General features: G+C 43.1%; 1 protein-coding gene across 1 annotated transcript in view; it reads right to left on the reverse strand.

Annotated features, from left to right (window-relative positions):
• Window positions 1-882: 882 nt before the first annotated feature.
• Window positions 883-25397, reverse strand: part of TNFSF8 (TNF superfamily member 8) — a 33175-nt gene continuing 8660 nt past the window's right edge. Inside the window, exons 2-4 of the mRNA XM_002743249.6 lie at window positions 21888-21930; window positions 9177-9248; window positions 883-7676 (exon numbers count right to left, since the gene is read on the reverse strand). Coding sequence (XP_002743295.1) covers window positions 7282-7676; window positions 9177-9248; window positions 21888-21930 — 510 coding nt within the window. The 3' untranslated portion in view covers window positions 883-7281. The remainder of the gene's footprint in view (window positions 7677-9176; window positions 9249-21887; window positions 21931-25397) is intronic.

Here is a 25397-nt window from a genome sequence, read left to right on the forward strand (position 1 = left end):
CTAATTTAATTGCTAATAGGAAGTGGCCTGGAATTTCAGGTTTCTAAGATATACGCAGGTTTGGTCTAAACTTTCTAGTGTATTTCAAAATATCTAGAAGAGAGGATTTTGAATGTTCTTACTTCAAAGAAATAGCTGGTTGAAGTAAGAGATATGTTCATTAAAGGGATATATTTATTATTGCACAATGTATACATGTATTGAAATATCACATTGCGCTACCTAAATATGCACACAAGATTTATATCAATCAAAAATAAAATAAAACTTAAAAAGCTTTAAAAAATGCCGGCGTGGTGACTCACATCTATAATCACAGCACTTTGAGAGGCTGAGGCGGGCAAATCAATGAGGTCAGGGGTTTGAGACCATCCTGGCCAATATGGTGAAAACCTGTATCTACTAAAAAATATAAAAATTAGCCAGGCATAATTGTACCCGCCTGTAGTCCCAGCTACTTGGGAGGCTGAGAAAGAAGAATTGCTTGAACCTGGGGGGCAGAGGTTGCAGTGAGCTAAGATCATACCACTGTACTCCAGCCTGGGTGACAGAGTTAGACTCTGTCTCAAAACAAAACACAACACAATGACAAAAAACTTTCTAAGATTACTCTGTTTATTTCTAATCACAAAATGACTGGAATAGCACATAGATATCTCGGCAGCAGGAAGGGCAATGGATTGTACAGCAAATATACCACCCTTGCTCAGAAAGGCAGTTCAATGAAGTAAGTGAAGATTTGTTTTTTTTCCCCTTCCATGTTTTCAGATACACGTAGATTCTGCTTTCTAAAAATTTCAACTTTCTCTAATAGGCACTCTTATTTCCTGAGTGCTAAAAATTATTTCTAAGAAAAATAGAGGCTTTCAATTCATATTTCCGTATTTTGAAAAGAACTGTTTTTCTTTTTTCTTTTTTTTGGGTGTGGCTTATTTGATACCTTTTCCTTAAAATGAACTCATATTTAAAGTGGTTTTCTTTGATTATTCATTTAAGAAATATTTATTGAATGGCCATCTACTATGTCCCAGGAATTGGGCTGGGCTTTGAGCACCCAGTGCTGAATAAGATTGATAAGGTTCCTGCCTTCTGGGAGTTTTAATGTTGGAGATAGAGAGAATGAGGGGGGGAGGGTGAGGTGTCATGCAATTAAGGATGGGGGAGGTGTAGAAGGAGACAGCAAGGCCTTATGTGAAGCCAGCAGAGTCAGCAAGACTTCTCTGAAGAGGTGACACTGAAATGGAAATTAGAACAATGAGAGGAGTTAATCAGGCAAAAGAGTATGACAGGAGAATCCTAGGCAGAAGAAAAATTATCTGCAAGCACCTGGTGGCTAGGCAGAGCACGAAAGATTGGAGGAACTGGAAAGAGTGCAATGTGATTTGAGCGTAGAGCACAAGGAGGTGGGGCTGAGCACAAAACTAGAGAGACATTCAGCAGATAGGGAGAGAACTGGTGGAAAGAGCTTAGAGTTTTGGAAGGCTATGTTTGTAGTGACTGGAGCATGGCATGTGGAGTTAGACAAAATGGGTCTTGAATCCCAACTCTACCATCCACTGGCTGTGTGACATTGGCCATGCTACTCGATGTCTCAGACTCTCAATGTCTTTATCTGAAGAATGGAAATAATGATGCCTATTTCATTGGGTCGCTTTGAAGATTAAATAAGTGAGTGCAGGAAAAGTATGTAACACTTAAGAGCTTGGTAAATGGTCATTATCACTATCACTTCCAAGAACAATGGGGAGATACTATTGCTGTCTGGAGATGGGATTTGTAAGATTGGAGGCAATGCTGTGAGTTAGGAGGTATTCAGAGTAGTGCCAATGGTGGCACTAGGATACTGAAACCAGGAAACTGGAGGAACTGGATGTGAATTGAGTAGGAAGTGAGAAGGATCTTCAGAGACTGCGATAGTCCTTGAGATTTGGAATGTAGGAATAGTGTTAAGTTCAGGGTGAGTATGGCGGGCTGGTTTGTAAACATTGGTGAGGTCAGTTTGTACATGTTGTTATTATATTCATGAGGAATCAGTTGCAGAGAACAGACTTCACTTTAGCTTGTTTGGCAGGAAGGGGTTTATCGCAGGGTAATAAATGGCTTGTAGAATTGTCAGGAGGGCTGAGGAAACAGAATCGAGACTGAGCTTTCAGGAGCAACCTATAATGCGACTCCTAGGAACTGGGCTGCTATAGTAGCTGCTGTCTCTCCAATAATCTTGCAATCAGGAAGCTTGTCCCTCTAGAACCACAGAACTGTTGCCGTGAACAGGAAACCACTGCAATCAGGAAGCCGCTGCTGCTGCCGGGCTCCAGAACCAGTGTACATCTGCAACAGACTATATCAGCAGAATGGATGCTTCTCCCAAACCACCCAGGCTCACCTCAACTACTAAGCTAGCTTCTGGACATTAAAACCTCTGCAAATGAAGCTGCAGAAAAAACAAAAACCTGTGCTTCCTGGGTGGATTGACAAACACTCCAAAATTCTGTCCATTTCAGGCTAAATAGAACCCAAGCTGCAAGGGAATAAGGAAAGTATATATTTAGCATTCCAACGTGGAGCAGGAGAAGGCACACTGGAACAGTGTTTTGGAAACTGTGGGTTGTGACTTATGAGAGCATCATAAAAATCAATTCAAGTGGTCACAGTAAGTTTTGTTTTTTTTTCTTAGACCTCATTGGCAACATGACGTTTCTTCTTCTGGGTTATGGTAGGGGGAAAAAAAACACCTGAGAAGTCACTATACTAGACATTGAGTGGCGATCTTCCATTAGAGTTTCAGGAGGGAACCATGAGAAAAGCCCATGAGGAATATGAACATATGATCTTGGGGGAGAAATCTTCTGGAGCTGTGCTTGTCCTTCACACTTTCTGGTGTTTGTTTACTTTCCAGGAAGAGAGCTAGATCCAGGGAAGCCCCGGAGTGCATTGAAAAGCAGGTTTCAAACCCATGCTAATGAGGGCTGATTCTGCAGTGGCTTGGGAGAGCTGTAGCATACACCATGTTGGATCGTAAACTGACCTGGCACTCACTGGCACTTGGGATATGTGTGTTGAATGAATATACAAAGCAGAGAAGTACTTAGAAAGTATGGAAGGAGCCATTCAGATTCCAGAGACTAAGCTCCAGGTCATAAGCTCTGATCACAGAGCCATCTAAACCCTTGGTAGCCATGGTTAACAAAGTATCTTTGTGAAACCATTTATAATTTTCCAAGAGTGTTTTTGCTGTATAGAAAAATGGCAACTAGGGGTGGGAGCTGTACAAGAAGATGTGCTTATATTGTAGCTTTGTGTGTAATAGCAAAAATTAAATGTTCTTGCATAAGAGAATGGACAAACTATAGTATATTCAAACAATTAAATATATAGCAGTAACTCTACTGTAACTCTGCTATCTAATTCATTCCCCAAATCCCCAGTCACATAAGGATAGCTTGGAGAATAGCCCAGTGGCCTAAGAGGTTTTGATGTGGACAAATACTAAAGGGAAGAAGTACTGAGGGAAGCTGGCAGAATCTACCAAACAAGGGAGCCTCCCAGAATCCCAGGAATACCTCTTATTCTGGGATAGAAGGGACAAACTCCTTCAATTAAGAGGATAGAGAAGTCAGCCAATATAGTCTCTGGAACAGTCCTGAGAGATCTGCCAGGCCTGATGGAAGTCCCATTGGTGGAAGCCCAGCAGGGAGCAGACACTTGGAAAGTCCTCAAGTGTGGTTGGTGAGAGAGCTGGAGTTTCAACCCAGTTTCCTACTCCAATCTCCATTATTTCCCAGCAGCCTTGATAGGGCCTCCTGCAGCCTTTCTGCAATTTTTCAGGTCATGTTTTTCCAGCCTTATGTTGGACAGTCTTTCACATTCAGAGGTTTCCTCTGCTCTTCCCTGCCCTCACCCCCGTCACTCCAGGATGGTGATTTGAACATGAGGCACAGGTGGTCTCTATCCTCTACAGACTCAATACATAGTCAATATGTGATTCTGAAAAGGGTTAGGAGCCAGGTATGGTGGCTCATGCCCATAATCCCAGCACTTTGAAAGGCCAAGGCGGGCAGATTGCTTGAGGCCAGGAGTTCGAGACCAGCCTGGCCAACATGGTGAAACCCTGTCTTTACTAAAAATACAAAAATCAGCTGGGTGTGGTGGTGCCTACCTGTAGTCCCAGCTACTCAGGAGGCTGAGGTAGGAGGATCACTTGAACCCAGGAAGGGGAGGCTGCAGTGAGCCAAGATCACACTACTGCACTTCAGTCAGGGCAACTCTACCTTGACTTGTTATTTTTCATTGACTCACTCATCATCTTCCTCTAAAAGTTGTGCAAATACACAGAGTGTGTGTGTGTGGTGGGGAGGCAGGGTTCAGAGGGTAGGAGGAAGGGAAGGAGCTCAAGTTGGGTTTTTTCCAAAGAGGCATATGTTTTAGGTAGCCAGGGTTCCCAGTTAGATAAATTATTTATTTTACTTGCATATATATCATTTTACTAGCATAGTATCATTCATTTATAACATTCCCAGGGGCTGGTTAACCCTCAAGAGTAAGAGAATTTAGTTTTAAACTTCCTGGGTTGCCCACTCCCTATGTATCTAACAGTTGAGTTATTAATGATTATTCTCTTTCATTTTCTTGGTTTGGTTACATTACTCATTTAAATGATGTACCTCTTGCGTCTGTAGGTGTTGGCTTTCTGAGCATTGCTTGACAGACACTGAACCACTCACAGTGCAAAAGTCAGGCACCTCTGCTCAGAGGACAGTCGGTGAAAAAGGAAAATGGAATCTTTCTCGAGTTAGAATCTGAGATGGCAGAAAATTTGCTTAGTTAACCCACAGTGGGTTGCATATACCTTTTCAAGAATACATGAGTTGATCTAAGCAAGATTCATTTGTCCTATGCAGTTAATGTGTAACTCAAATGCCAGATGTTTCCCTGTTTTTTTCTTTTTAGCTTTGAGTCTCAAAGGCTGTTTTTACCACAGACCACTTGGCTTGCTGAATTCAACACCTTTTCCAATTCCTGCTTCTCCCAAAGAATCTACTCACAGAAAGACTTAAAGAGAAATGGAGACTTTACTGAATATGTCATAGAGGAGACTTAGAGAAGGTCGACATGGCATACTGCTCTGCAGATGACTTACAATTTTCCCTTAGCCATTTTTGTTCTCCCAGGTCCCTCTCATCCATACCACCACTGCTGATTTTTTCTTTTAAATCTTTTCTAGCTTTTTTTCTGACAAACTTTGCTGGATTCCTACTCCTTTTCTCTCCTTCTTGAGAAAAATGCAAATTTTGCTCCATATTTTGGTCTAGCGGGGAAGCTTCCATCTTTTCTTACTGAAGCATAACCTCAGGGCCTACATTCCATCTCAAGTGGCTTGTCAAGGTGCTCCTCCAAAGATGATGTACAGATGCCGAGTTGGACACAGCTAGAGAAATCTCATGTGGCTACCCCAAGCAGGAGAGGAGGTTGCTGTTTCTCAGAAGTCCTCCCCACTTTCAGGGTCATTATTATCTGTCAACAACTTTGTGGGAATTTAAAAATTCTCCACGGAGCTGGTTTTCTGAGAGGTGTTCGAAGCAGAAATATATTATGCAGGAGATGCAGCAGCCATTCCCTGGCTAGATGACCACATCACTATTACACACTGATTGTTTGCTAAAGGCACAATACCTTCCTGACAGGAAATGAAAAATGCCTGCTGCTCAATTATTGTCAGTCTAATTGGAATAGAGTCAGGCCTCATCAGATGGCTTCCCGAACATCCAGACGGTCTCTTAGATTCAGGTGGTCAACAGTAAGTTGTTTTGTTCTTAGTCCTCGTTGGCAACATGACATTTCTTCTTTTGGGTCATGGTAGAAAAGAAAAAACCCTGAAATAATCCTTTCCATTACATCCTTTAGATCCTGCAGTTCATACCATTAAGCAAGGCACCCTGAACCTTGTCCCCCATATTGTGGCTCTGCTGAGATGAGGTGCAGTCAGAGCGTACTAGTGTCTTCAATGGTCTACTGTGGTAGGGGGGCCTTATTTTGGTTGGAGAGCTTCCAAAATTGTATCTGGAATCTCAGATACAATTCAGTTCAAAGCGTCTGGTCTTCTGAAATGGAAGAGGTTTTGAAGCAATTCAAACCCAGTCCTTTCATTTGCTAGACTTGGATCCTGAGTTCCAGGGAGGGGAAGGTATGGTAAATTCTTATCATTTTATGTTGCTTTGGCATCCATTTTGTGTACAAGTTTAACGTTCTCAGACCAGATGCCAGGCTTAGTCGCCCTTGGTAGGGTTTTCCAGTTCTATGCCACACCTCTGGCCAGAGACAAGAACTGAGAGGCATCTCTCTTGTCTAGCAGACTGGATTTCCCAGTTTTCTGTTGCGTCCTTCAAACAGACCACTCAGGCATTTGCCAGTGAATTGAGAGTGATCACACCCTATTTATTTACCTAGGTTGTTAACTGGCTTGCTCTCAATGTCTGACTCCTCATTCCTGCCTCATGTAACCCAGAGAAGGATGACTGCCCTTCAGACTCATTATGTCCTCTCTGTCCAGGATCTGTGAATAAAAGTCTTTGAACTCGTTTTCCATTGTGGTGGTGCTTAAATTTGTGCTTTCCATCTCAAGAACGAGGGACTGCCCCAGGCATGGTTTTCCCTGGAGGTTCCTAAGGGCGGGGTTGTGTGGAACACAAGGTCAGGCTCCTAGTGCCAGAGTGACGGCCAGGCAGGAATAAACTGGGCACGGTTCAGACACAAGTCACAAGGGTATCTGCCAGTATAGAGAAGTTTCCTGTGTGAGAGAGTCCTTGATCACAAGTTGGACAATTAAGCATTAGGCCATCTGCAGATAAAGGAAGTATCCTGTGAAGGGTACACTGTAAACACTCACACCCGGCTCCCCTTAATTTCCCATTAGGGCACGGTTGCTAGCTGCTCTGGTGCTGGAGCCCCATTTTATCTGGAGGCTCTCAAAACAGAAGAAATAGATCAAGACCATACAGTAAATTGGTGGTTGGGCTGGGACATCCATTCATCCGTTCTGATTCCCATGTGGAGCTCTGCCCACCATACTACATTGCTTCCCTGACTGCTATCTGAAAGATAGTTCACTCAAAACTCTCTTTTTAACCCAGGAGCTGTCTCTTCCCAAGAGACAGAAGAAGTATACTATTTAATACCCTGTGTAGTTTGTCTTGGTCTAAAGTTTTCTTTTTGCCCAAGTGTTTGGATGGATGAAATACTGTATGGTAGAGAGGCACTTTCTTCCTGAAGGCCAAGAGAAACTGTTCATTCTGAACTACTGTATAAGAAGATGGACAACACATTCTCAAGAGGAAAGGTGCTTGTGTCTATGTACTGGAATGTATCCACATGGACTGATATGGTGGTATTGACCAGCAGGTAATCCAGCAAGAATTGAGAGAGATTCTGGTATACACTTTTGGTTTTGATTCCAGACTCACACACCGTCATCAGGGCTTGTTTTTTGATCTGCTTGTTGATGATAAGCTCCAGCTTCAGGTCAACAGAATTATTTGGGCATTGTACAAGAAACTGCATTTGGCAAATGATGACGTACCAACCAGGGATCTGGACCACCAGATTCCCATCCTGATATCTGACTCCATGGACAACGCCATCTTTGTTCCAAGACAACTTGGTTTGGTTTAGATGCTTTGCAACTAGAAAAGTATAAAAAACAGAATTATTGAGAAGATTGTAGGTACACATTGGAAAACTCTAAGTCTTTATTCAAAGCTCCCCATTCGAGACCCATGTTTTCTGTAACATTTCAATTATCTGAATATCCTCCATGTTACTCCCTCCAGAGTCTCCTTATTATTCAAGGCACAGGTATAAAACCACCCCTCTTCCTTTTCTCCAATGCTCAAAGCTGGAGGGTCAGAACACACATGGTACTTTACTTCTACCTCTTATAGGATGGTTTTCCACTGAATCGTTATCATATTATATTATTCTATAATGATGGTGATGATCTTTCCCTTTCAGATTATAAGCTCCTGGACTGTTCTCTACAAGGTCAGAGCTATCGTGTTCATTTATCATGAATGGGCATTGCAGAGGGTATCAGGGATAGGAAATTCAATAATATTGAGTTGGATAGGCATTGCAGAAAGTACAAGGTAAGACATTCAGTAATATTATTCAGTTAATAACCGATTTAGGTGTGATGATGTCCAGGAGAATTGCAATTAATTTTCACATTAAGATGTATCCTCTAACCATTCATTGTCTGAATTTTTGAATGTCTCCTTTCAACGGGCAGCCAAACATAATTACATAGGTCCCTCATGTGCCTATTATGGGGCTCTTGCCATCTGGGATTCATTGAAAAGCCGAGAATTAGCAGGCCCTCTAAGCTGACAGGTTTGTGCTGGAAGGTGAGTCTCTGAGTCCTAACATGTGAAAATCAGCACTGACTGGGTTCTGAAGTGAAGGGTGACTTTCAGAGCTGGGAAGCTGGCATGGGTTTGAATTGCTTCCATGCTTTCCCTTTAAACCTCGTTGCAATTCAACTGAAGAGTGAGAACTAATCTAACTGCAAAATTGAATGTTTAAAATGAGCAGGATGGCCATTCAGAGAATCTTGGCCATCTCTGTAGCTCATTCTTCTGCAGTCTAAAGTGCCCCTTAGTGATTCATTTGTAAGGGACCTCTTACCTGAAGCACACTGCAATATGCAAATTGGGCCTTTGCTGACATGTTCATTAAGCTGTCAATCTGGGGACAAGGCAATTTTGTGGATCCCTTGTGAATAACTTCATAGAGGCAAAGATTAAGCGCCTGCCTCCCTTGCTTTAGGAAAAGGACTGTATACTTTGCTGAAACTGGTAGGTAGCTGAATAAGGAGAGCTGAGGGGTGGGGCTGGTGGTGGCAGTGGTGGTGGGGACCATGAACACCCGCAGAGGCCAGGTAGGAGACATAAAAGCGTGAATGGGGCTGAGGAAAGAGAAGCCTTGTAGCTTTGGAGAAACACACTCTCCCCACTACGACATTCAAATTCAAATAAAAAAATATATATATCCTGCTTACTAAACAGTACACATCTGCAGGTCACATTTGACCCTGGAACTCTAACTGTGACTCCTGGCTTAGCAGTTGTTGAAAAGCCACAGAGGTAGTTTTCATATGTTTAGGTTTCCTGGGTTTGGTTACTGACCTTGGAGGTAGGCCCATGACTTCTTGAATGGAGCCCTTTTCAGGATACATAAGAGGTCTTCTGAGCAATTTCCTAAAAATAAGGAGACAATGCATTAAAACATTGTTTGCTGTTCTGGGATCTGGAGATATCAGATCTTTTTCTATGACCCTTTGATGGAGATAATTACCATTCTGCTTCCATTTTGAGAATCAAGAGAAAACCTCTTTATTTCTCATTTTGGCATCAGGTGTTTTAGGATTTTAATTTTTTAAATTTATTTTTATTGATTGCTTCCACTTGGGCTTTAATGGAAGACTGTGGGAGTCAGGGAAGAAAACAAATATAACACGCATTCCTATAATGTGTCAGGTGCCATTTTTGCCACTATACCTATTTCATCTTTTTAATCTTTTCAGCAACTCTATGAGAGAGGTATTATTAAGCCCCTTTCACAAATGGGAAAAATTCTTAGGGACCAGGCAGATGAAATACATTGTTTCATGTCTCCTTGCCAGGCAGTGGTAATGAGAATGATAATACTGATAGTAAATACTGCCATCCTACCTACCACACACCAGAAACTAGACGGGGTACTTTTACAGCTGGGTAATATACCAGCTAATCTAGTTCTCAGACTAATCTTGCATGGTTAACTTTGATGCCTAGAGATGGTCAATATCATCACTTAAGGTCAGGCAAGTTTGCATAAATGCTGGAATTGCCCATGACTAATTCCAGAGGCCAGGATCCTTGTTCTAGGCTATTTTGCTAGACAACGGAAGATAGAAACATCTTTGTGTTCAATTTTAAGAGGACACAGGATTAAATAAATCTTAGCAGAAGTCCTACTATCTGGAGCTTCCTTGGCAGAGGCAACATAACATTATGTCATTATTGTATTTAAGAAATTAAAATATTTTTCATATATTCACTAGTGATGGTGGCTTAGCTTTTTCTTATTACAGTAACTACTTAATATTCCGTATGCAAAGATTCAAGTTATACATTTCCTGCAATGACTCATGAATTCAGCTTATTCAGAGCAAATCTCTTCTTTGATCCTTGGATTCCCCAGCTGTAATACTAGGCAATCTTTGACCTGACGTGGACATCTTTTCAAAGATGTCACCAGAGATGACCGTTCAGTCTATCCATCAGAGCCTAGGCAACCAAAGTCCCATTCAATGGAGCGGCCACACCCTGGGATGTTTGCTCACTGCATCTCCAAGTAGTGCCCATTGCGCTCACAACCTTTCCCATTGCAATCTCTGCCCAGCCCTGATAGTCCCTCCTGGTCAACCTCATAGCTTCATGGGGGCTTTGGAGTGGTTGAAAGTTAAATGAAGAGTTCCCTCTGCTGTCTGAACAAGCTCACTGCGAGAGGCACCCCCAGCCGACCCAGGGGGCAGTTTTCCTCCTCATCTGTTGCATCCAATAGAGCTTCTGGTCCGAAGCTCTCTTGGTGGGGAGGGCCAGTGGGTCAGCTGTCATTCTCTTGGTTTCATCCTCATGCATCCTCTGACCAGTGCTCTGGTCCTTCCTGTTGCAGCCCATGGCTCACACTCTTGGGGTGTGTAGTCAGAACCCTAACACTGATGGCTGCTTTTGCTCCTAATGGACTGTGACTATGGCTAGAGAGGCCAGTTCCCTGGCCTAACCTCTGACTCTAAGCTGTAGAACATCAAGTCAGGGAGACAGATCTGGCCGAGTCTGTTTGCATGGAAGCCCTTTCTGACTCCCTTTGCCTGCAGGATCAGGCCCAAGCTCCTCAGCCTGGCATTCTGACTCCTATTCAACTCTCTGGTCTCACCCCTCACCTTCTCTCCTCCCCTTTCCCTTTATGTTCCAATAGTAATAACAATCGGAGGAGGAGCAGTGATAATGATATGAACGATAATAACTAATGCATGTTGAGTCAGCCATTTTCCAGGTACTCTGCTGAGCATGTTACATGCATTACTTTGTTAATTCTTACAACCACACCATGAGAGAGGTGCTACAATTATTTCTATCTTGTACATAAGAAAACAAACTCTTTTAAGGGTTAAGAGACTTGTTCACATTCACACAGGTAGTAGGGGTGGAGTAGAGATTCAAACTCAGGCTATCTGACCGCTGCCCAAGTGGATTGTTGACTGCTGTCCTGGAGTTTGGGGATTTGCAGTCCCCGCTAAACATACCATTTAGGCATGTTGATTTATCATTACACCTAGGCACTTGCTGGGCTCTCTACCTCGACTTCCCCACTTCAACAGGCAAGTTACTCCTCGTTTGAAACAGCCTAGCAGTCATCACCTCCAGGATACCTTCTCTGACTCTGCCTATTTGCCTCTTCTATTAGACCGTGAACCTTCAGGCCAGAGACTCCTGTTTTTATATCCCCCACTGCCCAGCCTAGCAGATGCTCTGCAAATGTTTGTTGAATTGAATCATCTCGTTCCTCTTTCTTGTTTCCCTCTGTGGATACCCAGTAAATACTTAGGGCAAGAGCAAGGTGATTGAGGATGCTTGGCTTGACTTTCGCCTGAGGGCTAGAATAACACAGGGCCTCATTCTCCCACTGGCTTTGCAGAGATGGGAAGACAAGATTCAAGCCCTGAGCTGAGGCCAGCTAGAGCCATACAACATCAAGAACAGGCTCTGCTCATTGGCCCAATGCCCCCTCACACTGTGCCCCTTACCCCTTACGGCAGTTGAGCCTCTGTAAACAGGTGGCTGGAGAAGTGCAAGCCCAGGCTTGCCTCTTACATATGCTGGTTCTTTTGTTGTTTTTTTCCCCTTTGGTCTTCAAATGTTTAGCGGGGTGACCTCAGTTGTAATTCTGAGAAACCCGAGGATGGAAAAAAAAAACTTATTTTGAAATATTTGCATTTCCTGAAGTCAAATGGCATGGTATATTTTAGTTTTTCTTTAAAAATCATTTAGATGGTTTCTAGCTAAAGGAAAAAACACAGCCAGCCCCTTTAAAAATGATGTTGCCAGGGCTTGTTCAGAAAGGGGCTAAGAGTAGGACACTAGAGGAGCTATTGAGGGAACGGGCTGTTGAACTTGGAGAAGACCCCAGAGGAGGGCACAGCCTCTGTCCTTTAATGCTTGAGGAGGCTGTCAGCACACCGTGGGGCCCAAGCACTAATCCTCCAGGTGGAAGCCGAAGGAGATGAAGCCCTCAGCTACTGGCTAACATGGCTGTAATCCCCATTTCTCAGATGGAGCAATGGAAAGACCTACACTCAAAACACCTCTGTCACACTGTGAGTCATAGCACTGGCAGCTCACATAGTGGACAAGTCAGTCCTGCTCAAAAGAGAGGTGGGCTGCTTTGGAGGTCATGAGGCTCTTATAAACAGCTAGATGAACATTTCATGGGTTATCAGCCACGTGGCCTGAGTCTTCTCATCACCCTGTGAATCTATGATATAACTTTCTCTTTTGGTTATGAAGACAGAAAAAAAAAGTGACATAAATAGTGGCATTACATGCAGCTAAAATCCTGCAATGTCCCTGGAATTTTGAAGGTTGGGAGCAGAGGGAGAACGGGTGGTGTCTGGAGAGGTTTAGTTTGAAGAACAGCATCAGAGTGGGGGAAATGAGAACTGTCTGCAAGTCACAGCTGAGTTGATGGGCTGAGAGTTAGAATCCTGGGATTTCTCCTCCCTGGGCTCTAGTGTCCCTGTTAGGATGGTGCAAAAGTAACTGGTTTTTGGCATCAAAAGTAATAACGAAAACCACAATTACTTCTGCACCAAGCTAATAGATGATCAGTGTGGATTTGATGACCTGTCTAAAAGGGTCTAGCTAGCCTATTTCAGCAGGCTATGCAGACTCAGCCATCCACTACCAGACCTGCTACTGGTGGGAGTGGGAAGGTTTGGGACAGGGAGTCAGTCCCAGCTCCAGCTATCTGTCTTTATGGGCATGTTACATTACCCGAGGTAGGAGACTGTCTTCACGCATTCAGGTTTTCAGACACCTGCAGTAGTGGAGCAGAACATTGTAGCTCTGAGGACAATCTACATCATGAATAGTCTGATTCTGTGAGGATTTGCATTGTTCAGAGAAACGAAAGTTCCCTGAGATCACCTGGCTCAAGCGTGGTAAACACATCACTCGTGCTCCTCAATGTTGCCCCTATGGCAGGCTGGTGCTAGTTCATCCAGAGAGTTAGTGAGAGAGGCAGGGCCAGAGACCAGAACTCCATACTCCTTCTTTGGGGCAGTCTATCTTTCAGACAACCCAAGCACTTCATGAACTCCCCTGAGCACCAAAGCCTTCAGATGCATCAGTTTTATAAAATCATCTTTCCAAGCTTTAGCTTATTCTAGAAGGATCATGGAACTTTCTGTGGTTTTGTTCGAAAGGCCGAAGAAAAAGTTGTGCTAACAAAACCCTCCTGGCTAGTTTCACACAGAGGAAAGAGATAGAAAGAGAGGTTGCACGAGGTGGTTAAAAGGACTATATTCTAGAAGATCTAGATTATGGCAACATTAAGACTAGCTTTCACCTTGAGCGTTCACAATGTTGGACAAAAAGGGCCATTAGATGCCATGCTAACAGAGATCCTAGTTTTAGGAGTAGGGAGACTGAACCCAGAGAGATGAGGGTCTGGACCAGAACCCCACAGTAGGTAAGTGGTAGAGCTGGGTTCAGAACACAGAGCTTCTGACTCCTAGTCCAGGGCTGTTCTCTACCTTTCAGTCTTCCTGTGGAGAAGGAAGGGTTAAATGCAGGAAGAAGTAGGTTTGTAGCCACCAGACACTGGAACTGAAAACTGAGGAGACAGATGGAGGTGCTGGGAAAACAAGCACTAATGAGCTTCCAGGTTCCATCTTGTGGGAGAATGCCAGCAGATGACTTCAGGTCCATGTGCTGAACACTGCCAGATTACAAGTCATGGGCACATAAAGATGCAACATTGCTCAAGACAGCTCTACCATGGCAAAACAAACCACGCCGATCGTCCTGGCCAGATGGTATGTGGTTTGAGTGCCAGGTACCTTCCAGATGCACAGCAACTTTGATATAAGAACAAGGAAGACACAATTCATCTCAGAAAGAGCACCTGAGTTCTGGTCAGGGCTTTTAGCTCTGGATCTGTCATTTCCCCTTACTGAGACTCAGTTGTCATATCTGTAAAGTGACTATTGAAACAGTCAACCCAAATGTTCAGATGTCACACAGATGCAATGAGACTGTGGATGTCAAGTGATTAGGGCAGCCCATGGCTAGAGGAGACATTCAGCAGAGTAGATTCTGTCTGCCTTGCTCCTCTTTTCTTTGCGGTTACAGTGGCATGGTTTAGCAATGCCACTTAGCAGAGTGAATTGGCAGATGAAATGCTCATTGAAATGAAGCTTATGACATTATCTGATGGATGGGAGCTTCTCAATTAAGTACCTAAGTTTTTGAGGCTATCTGATGCTTTCAGGAATGTGTGCCGAATCCTCTTTACATTTATTGAAAGTGTTTTAATCCTTCCAAGAAGGAAAGGGATTATCCTAAAGACTCTGCATCTGCCATGCCCTGGCTTCTTCCTTCGAGGCTTCAGGGAGAATATACAGGAGAGTCTCAACACTGACATCTAGAGGACAGTCTCTACCTTCTCTATAAAATTTGGAATCAAAGTGCATCCTTAACCTCAGCAAGGGTCATTTCAACTATTAGCTTGGTGCAAAAGTAATTGTGGTTTTTGACCATTTCCTTGAAGTCACTAGGCCAACTGGTTATGGAGAATAAGCTGCAGGAGGGGCCATTTGTTAAACAAAGGATGACTAGGTAACCCTGGATTTACAAAAGAATAGGGGAAATGCCCATTTGAGCATGCTTAGTGCTGAGCACTTGGGAAGTGATCAGTAAATATAAATTGAGATCAAGTTGGAATTCATTTAAATAATTTAAATCCCTCCCCTTTTCCTTGGGATGTTAAGGTCTTTTCAGTCCTGACTTGTTGCAGTGTATCTGCAATAGTCAGTAAACCTAACTGACTCTATGGGCATTTCCTTGGAATTCACTTACGCTAAACACAGGTTGAATTGACATTACTGTGGGTAAGAAGCACCTTTGAAGTCTATAATTTAAAAGGAAAGGTGAGTCTGGAGTCATAGGGTAAAATCTGCTAACATTTTAATAACCTGAATAAAACACTCCCTAGCTATTCAAGATGCAAATGTATGGCAGCCATTTTAGAAAGTTAGTCTTAGGTTCAAATAAATTTTAGAAAGTTAGACAGATGTGGGTTCAAATTACACCTCTGCCATTACTAGCTGTGTGGCTTTGCAAAAGTCATGTGGCCTCTTTGAATTGTTCTTTCTTCTTTCTAAAAATGAGAATAATAAAGTAACTATTGTGGAGAGTTGTTGGAAGGATTAAATGAGATAATGCATAAAAATGAGTCTGGTGTCTACTACCCAAAGTATATCAAATAGTGGTTCAGTCCTACGCCCTAATCCAGGGTTTGTGCTGCTTGAAATGCAGAAACTTAAGCCAATACATGTGTCCAGATAGCTTGAATGAAATACATAACAAAGCCATTTAAAGGAATGGGCCTGCTTTCTCTCTCTTTCCTTTTCCTTTATTTCTTCCCTCCCTCCCTCCCTCCCTCCCTCCCTCCCTCCCTCCCTCCCTCCCTCCCTCCCTCCCTCCCTCCCTCCCTCCCTCCTTTTCTCCTTCCTTCCTTCTTTCATTCCTTCTTTCCTTCCCTCCCTCCCCTATTCCCCCTTCCTCCCTCCCTTCTTTCTTTCTTTCCTTCCTTCTGTTTCTCCCTCCTTCTCCAAAGTGCTGTTTGAATTGTGGGGAACTCTGAAATTTCCTCTGGATTCAAAGACTTGTGATTTATACATGCTAAATTCAAGTGTAAATTTTCACATGTATCTCAGTGATTTATATTTTTACCTTTTTCTCCTCTCCCCTCCCCTGCACTTCCTCTCTTCTCTCTTCTCTTCTCTTGGTGGCAGGGATGTGGGGATGAGGGGCAGATGGCTGTCGAACTGTGATGGCCTCTCCAGGATCCCATTCTACTTGATTTTGAGTGGCTTATTGTCTAGTTTATTTTTTATAAGAGATTTCTGATTCCTGTTAGCTCTGCTTTAAGAAAAAGTGAGTTTAAGAGTAGGTTCTGAGTGAGTGTGTTTAAAGTAAATGGAGAAGCAAATAGGCTTTTGAGACCTGTGACTTATCTGAAAAGTAATTTTCCCCTGAGCAGGAGCACTCTCCCTTTCTGTGAATAAAGCAAGCAAGCAAGAGAGACAAAATGATGAATTGGGCATTCTAAATCCAGAAATGTCTCTGCTTGGTAGTTTTCTGTCTTTCTAGGGGAAGGAGCTGTCAGGAAGAGGGGGGCTGTTGCACCTCCACATTACCTCTTGACTGCTTCCAGTGTGGTGTTCTGCTGGGGCTGCTGTCGTGTGCATTGTGACCATGGGGCATGAGGGGTAGTTGGGTCTTGGTGCGAACCTAGTCTTGATTTAGTGTCATTGCCTTCAAGGCACAGCTTTTATTGTTTCTTTGGGGTGAGTTCATTTGGTGAAATTAGAGAGCCAACCTCATTTCATCTTCTTGAATGCCATTTTCTTTTTAGCAAGGGGAGGGGGAAGGAGTAGCCTGCCACTCCTTAAAATTTCAAATGTTAGAATGTTAAAGTGGTCAAATACTCCGAAGATATTTGATTTATGGAACACTATAATGAAAGCAAAATTCATCTCAGGGTTAGGACATCTGGCTTGTTCCCCTCACTTCTGATACTTTAGAAAACAGAAAACCGAAGTTCCTGAGAGGGAAAGTGAATTGCTTCAAGTCCCAAGACTCTAATGTCAGCATTCCAAATTCCAGGCCAGTTCTTTGCATCTGGTACCGCAACTTCAGCTGGAGACTGAATTCAGGCAAGGGTGGGGTTGTCAGGACCCACACAAGGTCTATCCAACTTTCTTAAGGCCTCTAGGAACCTCTGAGTATTGGAGGTTACATAACACTTGTAGGAAAAACAAATCTGTTTTGAATGGTAGGTATGGAGAAGGAATCATCTTAAGGCACATGACCCTCAGCTGCAAAGATAGAGCTGAAATTCAGCCTGTAGAACCCTCACCATAAATCATGTTTCCCCTCATCACTTCACCTCATTCAAACTCATGCATGTAGCCTCCCCTAGTGGCCCTTTCTGATCCTGAGCTTGGTAACAGGGAGTACTCTTCTGAGACATAAAAGCCAATGGCTGGGGACAGCAGGTGCTGAGGAAGTAAGTCACAGAGCTGATAGAGCGCTGGAAGCGTCTCTAGACTTGGCGAGCAGATAGGAGAGGGAAGCACAGTACTGAGTTTTCCCAGATGTTCTACAATACAATCTCAGCTAAGCATAAGGGCTGCAAGGTGGATCAGCTGGATTTGAGGTCTCACCCCCTCCTTACCAGCTCTAAAATTTTAGGCAAGACAACAAGCCTTTCTGTGCTCCAGTTTCTTACCTATAAATTGGGGCTAATTATGGTTCCTGGGGGCTTATTGTGAGAACTGCATGAATGAATTACTAAGTACTCAGCCAATTCTTGGCACATAGTGGATGCCTGTCAATGTTCATTATTCTCACTCTGCTTTGGCCTCATACAGGTGCAACGAAGGAGTACAAGAAAGTATGCTGTCTACAAAATTCTTCTAGTGCAGGTAAGATATATCATTTGGTGGAGTGTTTTGTTATTAAAAAAGGTCAGGGGATACTGAGAAGGCCCTGAGGTGAGATCAAAGGACCAGAATTGTTCTGCAAATCAAAGTCAGTACAATTTGAATTTCTGCAGAGTTTGTGAGGGGAAGTGGAAAGTGGCGGGGAAATGGGGAGAAGGACATTAAAACAGGAAGGAGAGTGGGTCTGCTCAGGTGGCAGAGGACTGAGCCCCAGGGAGGAGACCTGTCCCTTGAGAAATTCCCAGTAGGTGGAATAGCTGAGGCTTTGCAAGAACAGAGGGGCCTAATATTCAATTCTGTGTCATCTGCTGGCTCACACTGGATGTACTACACTGCCTTACCAGCGTCTCTGCATACCCCAAATCCTTCTGCAGATCTCGCTATTCATAAATGTGGGTTACCATTCAAACTTGCAAAATCAAGGCAAAAGTGGCTGACTTCTCTGATTTGGGCAAATAAGCCACAAACCATGAGTAGATATGAGATTCAAAATTTGGTGGAAGCAGAAAAGTGAGACAAGAAGTGATGAGGAAAAGGAGGAGCTTTGCTCCCTTTACACCATTCTGCTTGGTTCCATGCCATTTGTGAAATGAGATGGGAACATTTTATCTGTATATGGAAGAACAGAGTGAGTCCTATGCCCAAAGGACATAGGCCCAGCCAGGTATCAGATAAGGGTCACTTTTGCTGTCCCATTTCATCCTTATGGTGGCGTCATGCAAGAGTAATTATTAACTCTGTCTTCTGGGTGAGATAACTAAAATCCAGAAAGAAGAGTGTGGGGAAAGCTTCTCCTCCATGTGCTTTTCTGGCTTACTGCCTGTGAGGTGGCAGTTGGCTGGGGGCTATCCTGGCTAGGAATGGGAAGCTTGTGATAAGACTCAGAAATCCTTTCATTACCAAAAAGGGCTTGATTTTTGGTGGTTCCTCTGTAGTGAAGTGTATCCTGTGATGCTGTTTCTTTAGCATGTGCACATAGCTCTGTATCTCAGGTTCCGAGCCACTGCTGATTTTCTGCTGATGGTGGAAGATTTTCAACAGCCAGTGACAAAGGGCTCCCTAGAAGGTGTCTGGCTTGTGCTCTTTCCTTTTCTAGTGACAAACTGCAGGCTGCCTCTGAAGCTTCCTCCCAAGAGTAGCTGGAAGATGGTTCCCCTCTGCCCGGAATGTCTTGTAATGGCTTTTTCAGAAGGGACAATTTGCTGCTTCTGTGTCTGTTTGTTGGGGAAGGGAAGCTGTGGCTTCAGATTTCCTCAAGATATTTGCTAGGCTTTTTTCTTCTATCTTTACATATTGGGCAAGAGAATTATAGTCTCATAAAGTGTCAAAGCTGGAGAGACTCCTCCAGGGCATTTAGTACATTGCTGTTATATTCCAGATGAAGCTCAGAGAGGAGAAAAGGCTTATTCATGTGGAGGTCAGTTCTGGAGCCCAGAAATATTTTTTCTACCTTGCCCTACTACAGTGTCTACAGTTTACTGAGTGAAGGGGAGTGAAGACTTGCACTAAAAACAAGAGAAAGTCAGGGACCATCTCCAGCAGGTCACTGGCATCTCATGGTGGAAGTTCATCATGGGAGGGAGAAAGAGGGAGGAGCCCTGGATTCTCACTTAGCCATTAACTCCTTGTATGACCTTGGGCAAGTCACCTGGCTTCTTTGGGCCTCAAGCTTCTCATCTGCAAAATGGGAAGACTGTTCCTCATGTTGCTGTGGCTTGCTCACAGGGTTGAGGTGAGGATGAACCCAAAGGAGGTGTGGGAGGTCTTTAACAAAAGTTTCATGGTCCCAGTGGGATTATTGAGTTGGTGCAAAAGTGATCGCAGTTTTTGCCTTTGAACATAATGGCAAAAGCTACAATGACTTTTGCACCAACCTAATATTATTAGGATTAAAAAAATCTGGTTACGGAAACATTGAATTTTAAACTGAGGTTGGTTTTTATTACTTTGTGTTCTGGTATTCCCATGCATGATCCAGATAAAAAGAAATCTGATAAGCTATCTAGTCCATGGTTCTTAAAATTCTGTAGTTTATAGACCCAGGAAATTTCTCCCCAGAAGGAAAATTCAGAGACCAATAAGGAGCGGACAGCTTTTTATTTTGCCTACTGCAATCATTAAAACAAAACAAAATAACTGGCAAAAAGCAAGCCAGCCTAACTCCTGTGCATATCAACTTCATGTTGTAAAAGAAAGTACATTTTGATACACAAAAATGAAGGACCGTCCCAGAGGAAGAGTGCCTTTTACATTAGACATAATTGGCCCTGTGAAAAAAGGGCTACTGTGTCCTTTTTTGCACTCCACTTTGGACTGATGACAACTTTGTCAATTTTATTATGGGACCAGAATACTAGTTAGAGTCCCCATACTTGGCAACTTTGGAATGAAGTGCTCTTTAGGTGAAGAGACTGAGATCCAGAATGGCCGAGTTCCTGTTACCTAATCAAAACCATCCTCGTCATTGAGACCATGTTCATGATAAAAATCCCTTCTCCCTGTCAAAAAATGAGAAAGTTTTCATCTTCTCTTCCTTGGAAAATCTGGATGGAGGTGAAACACTGGGAGAAGGGAGGGGCAAGTTATATTCACTCAAAGCCTTTCGGTTTTTACAAAGCTCTGTGTGAATGTGCATTACAAGTTTAACTTAAACATCCAACTTGAGAGTCTGTAGTGACTCCTCCAATTCATTAGCCAAATCCAGCCCACCAGCTCATTTGAGAAATAATGTTTTATGGGAGCACAGTCCTGGCTACTCGTTTGCATGTAGTCAGACTGGCTCAGCACTACAATAGCAGAGATGATTTTGCAACAGAGACATTGTGGCCCCCAAAGCCTAAACGTTTACTGTCTGGCCCTTTGTAGAAAAAGTCTGCCTACCTCTGTATTCTACCATGCTCCTTTTAATATTAATGTGACTGTCTGCATAGACATGATAGAAATTGAGGACACATGCTAAGTAATTTCAGCCAAAATGAGATACTGTTGACAAGGTTGTGATTAATTAGTCTGCCTTGAAAGATCCAGAATCCTTGTCTTTTGGGGGCTTTTGCCCCTACTTTTGAAGTCTCTGGGTGATAAACCACATGAAAGGCATGACCAAGGGAAACTTGAAGGACACTCCAAGTGTGATGCTGTGAGTATGAGGAGCTGTGTCCAGTCATCTGTGTCCTCTGGTCTCAAGGACACTCTTGTGTCCCTATGCTGGTGCCTATGTTAACTCACTTCTTTATTTTTTGCTCTGAGCTGTCTGGTTTTCCAGCTATGGTTCTAAAGGTTACAGGACTGAGATCGGGGCTGGTGTTCTTGGGTGGAAAAGACATTGTATTACAGACAAGGACATCTGGGTTCTAGGCTTGGCTTTGATGACCTTGGACAAGATGCTTCCCTTTACCTTTCTGGGCCTTCCTTTTCTTCCTCTGAGCAATAAAACATTAATCAGAGCATCTGAAAATTTCTCATCATCGATGTTAACCGAACTTGACATATCATCCCTCTGAGGCTAGTAGAGATGGTGTGTTAATTAGTAACTTCAATGATTGGAAATATGGGGAGTGAGGAGGAAGTCTGTTTTCACAAATCCTTGACTTCATTATGCATTTTAGCTTTACTAGTTATTTAATGATTACTATGTGCTGGTTACCATACCAAGCAATTTATAGATGAGATCTGAATGACTTCTCCAATACCTTGATGAGGCGAGTATTATTACTCCCATTTAACAGATGAGGAGTTGAGGCTCCCAGATGGGAAGTCAAGCCCAGATTCTTTCCCACATTTATCTGATTTCAGGTTTCAAGCTTTTAACATTCCTGCGTATGCCAGAGGTGGAATTTTCATTAGTGGGAGTATCAAGTGCTGGTGGGAGACTTGTGGGGACGAGTTCAGGGGCTACTACGGCAAATTCAGATGCATCAGCTCAGTCCTGAGCAGCCCTTGCCTCCACCCCCACCCACTTTCCTGCTGGGCCACGTCACAGTGTTTCTGGTTGATAATCAGTGTTCACACTTTATGGCGTTCATCTAGATGACTTACTACACATTTACACCTAATTCCAAGATCTTACCTCCCTTGAGGGGGATGTTGTCAGGTGGACTGGGAATGGAGTCCTGGAAGAGAAGGAAGAAGAAAGAAGCATGAAGTGTGACATTCAGTTGAAACAGCTTTTTAAAAAATTTCTTTATCATTTTCTTGTCCTTAAAGTACTGTGCAATTTAGAATTCACCCTCCATCTACCTCTTAAATTTTAAAAATTAATTCACTGATGTAGTTTCCAGTGGGCTTTCTATCCATTCATTTGACAATGTGACTATTAGAAATGCAAGATAAGGATTGCTGTCCTCATTTCACAGACAAGAGACATGGGAAAGAGTAAGATAAAATGACTTGCCCACGGCCACATAGTTATAGAAGATCAGAGTCCAGAGCTGGGACTGTTTATTTTTTCTTTTTTTGAGACAAAGTCTTACTCTGTCGCCCATGCTGGAGTGCAGTGGTATTATCATGGTTCACTGCAGCTTCAACCTCCTGGGCTCAAGAGATCCTCTCACGTCAGCTTCCTGAGTAGCTGGGAGTACAGATACACACCACTACATTCAACTAATTAAATTTTTTTTTTTTTTTTTTTGTAGAGACAGGGTCTCACCATGTTGCCCAGGCTAGTCTTGAATTCCTGGGACCAACTGATTCTCCTGCCTCATCCTCCCAAAGTGCTGGAATTACAGGTGTGCGCTATCGTACCTGGCTAGAGCTGGGACTCAACTCCCAATCTTATGCTTTTTGTCTTCCCTCCACATATGTGATTTTTTTCTCCCTTTGGGCAACGTGAGAATAATCAAGTATATTATAGAAGTATATGTGTTTTTTTTTCCATGTTTGATTCATCTGTGAAAGTATGTTGTAAACATACCTGGGAAGGTATATCTCTATCTCTCCTGTGGTTGGAAATTCTGAATTATGTGTTTATATGCCAAGCATTGTGAGAATACCATACATAATTAAATTGGGTCCCCACCCTTATGGATTTATTACAAGTTTATATTTAAATATACAGATATGTCTACATATGTAGTATAAATACATACAAATGTATATTATATATTTAAACATTTACATTATATTATGTATTATTTATTCTATAATAAACAAATATATACATAAATATTTACACAAATAAGTAAGAGGTTGATAGAATCAGATTGTCTTTTGAAGAAGGGAATCCTGGGCTGAGGACTGAAGAGGATTGAAGGGAGGTTCTAGTTCAAGGGCTCTGAACAAGGAGTTAGCAGAAGCAGAGATGCACAGTTCTTTTCCCCTAATAAATTATTCAGAGACTTTCACACCCTAATTCTCCCTCCCCTTTCTCCCCAGCCATGAAGACACTTGTACAATTTCCCACCCATAAGCAATGAAGTATCTTATTCATCTTTTGATCTGCCAAAGTTGGAATCTCCTATAATCCATTAAAATGAAATATTAATAAAGACCTAGAGAGGTGTAAGCATGTGTATGGGAAAAAACCAACTTCCTAACTTCTACCAAAGCAAGAAATTAGCAGCTGCCCACAGCTTATTTTCTTAGCGTTTTGTGTGAACGCTAAGACCATCTGGAGTTCCCCTATTATTGTAACATTTCCCTAGGAGCTAGGTCCTTTGCCTTCCACTGACAGCTTGTATTTTTGTGAATGGATCTCTTCTCTAGTGCAAGAGGACGGTAGTGAGTCATGGCGGTCTCCTGAAGGCAAAGCCTTGGCATAGCACCAGTCTGGAGATGGGGGAAGTCAGTTTAAACATTTGGGCCCCAGCTTCTCAGGGGAAGGGAGGCAAACCTGTCCTGGAGGGCCCTTCCCTCATTGCTATAATAGTCTATGATTTTGTTGCCTTAGTTGAAAGCTTTTAACCTGAATAACAAAGCTGAAGTTTTGTGGTCTTTCATTTATGCATGCAGTTTGCAGGAAAACCTGACATCACAAAATTCCCCTTTATGTTGCCCTTGTGAGACAACAAACAGCATTTTAAAATTTAACAAACAACTTACTGCCAAGCGTGACCATTGATTAGCATGATGTACAAATGCACTTAGAAAAATATCTGCATAGAAATGTCTTGCAACAGTCATCAAACTCATCAGCTTCCCAGGGACTTATACTGGAACAGTGAGAGAAGCTGGAATAGCAAACCTGGTAGGGCCATTATTGCAGAGGCTGCTAGCAGTTCGGGAAGTCCTAGAAAATCATTCATTCAGCACACCCTGGATGAGCACCTGGTCTGTGGGAGGAACTACGTTAGTCATTAAAAGACATCCTATGGATTTTATGATTCAGTCATTAAGGCAGCCATTAAAACAATATAGATAAATGTGTAATTAGAATTGCAGTTGCAAGTTGTGGGAAGAGCTATGGAGTAAAAGAATCAGAATGGTTTAAGGTAGCACTGCTTGAACTTCCATGCACACAGGAATCACCAGGGGATCTTGTCAAAATGCAAATTCTGATTCTGCAGATTTGGGGAGAGTTTGCCTGCCCACCTTCCTCCCTTCCTCTCTTCCTCCCTTCCCTTCCTCCCTCCGTCCCTCCCTCCCTGTCTCTCTGTCTCTCTTTAAGATGGAGCCTCACTCTGTCACCCAGGCTGGAGTGCAGTGGCAGGATCTCTGCCTCCTGGGTTCAATCAATTCTCCTGCCTCAGCCTCTCAAGTAGCTGGGACTACAGGTTCCCACCTCCACACTTGACAATTTTTGTATTTTTAGTAGAGACGGGGGTTCCACCATGTTAGCCAGGGTGGTCTCGAACTCCTGACCTCAGGTGATCTGCCCTCCTCAGCCTCCTAAAGTGCTGGGATTACAGGCATGAGCCACTGTGCTGGGCCAACATTCTGTATTTCTGTTGAACTTTCGGGTAATGCTGATATTCCTGGCTCACAGAACACACGTTGAATAGCACAGCTGTAAGAAGTCATATCAGAGAGGAGGACCTAATTTAGATGGGGGTCAAGGAAGGCCTCTCTTCTCTCTGTCACTTGAATACTTTCTTGTTTTCTAATTTCAGGCAGGGGATGTCAAAATCAAAGCATCTCAAACAGGAAAGAAGCCTGTTGCTTAAACCTTCACCCAGGGCCCAGGGAACCTATGACAGAAGCGTGACTATTCCTATTTTGAAGAACTCTTGGGATGAGGTCTTTATAGCTTCTTCTGGCTACCCAGGGTAGTCAAGATTAGACAATCAAAGCGAGAGGGGAATTGAAACATCTTTCAGTCCATCAAGTTGATTTTATGGAGGGGGAAACCAAGGTACTCATGAGTCAGAGGCAGATCTTGGAATGAAATTCTCTGGTGTACTTTCCACTGCCCCAGGAGAGATGCTGCTTCCAGAAACCAAGGATAGAAGAGCTCATTCCTCCCTCCTCCCCTCTCCTGTAAGCAGTCCTTGCATTTGGAGGTGAAGCAGCAGGGTCTAAAGAGATCACGACTGTTCAAATTCAACAAAGACTGTTCATAAACAGGCATTATACTAAGTGTTGTTCACCAATTACTCTTTGGCAAGATGTCCCCCCAGTCCTAGAATTCTCTCCCTAATCTTGT

The sequence above is a fragment of the Callithrix jacchus genome, chromosome 1 (assembly GCF_049354715.1).
Source record: "Callithrix jacchus isolate 240 chromosome 1, calJac240_pri, whole genome shotgun sequence".
NCBI classification, from domain to species: domain Eukaryota; kingdom Metazoa; phylum Chordata; class Mammalia; order Primates; family Cebidae; genus Callithrix; species Callithrix jacchus.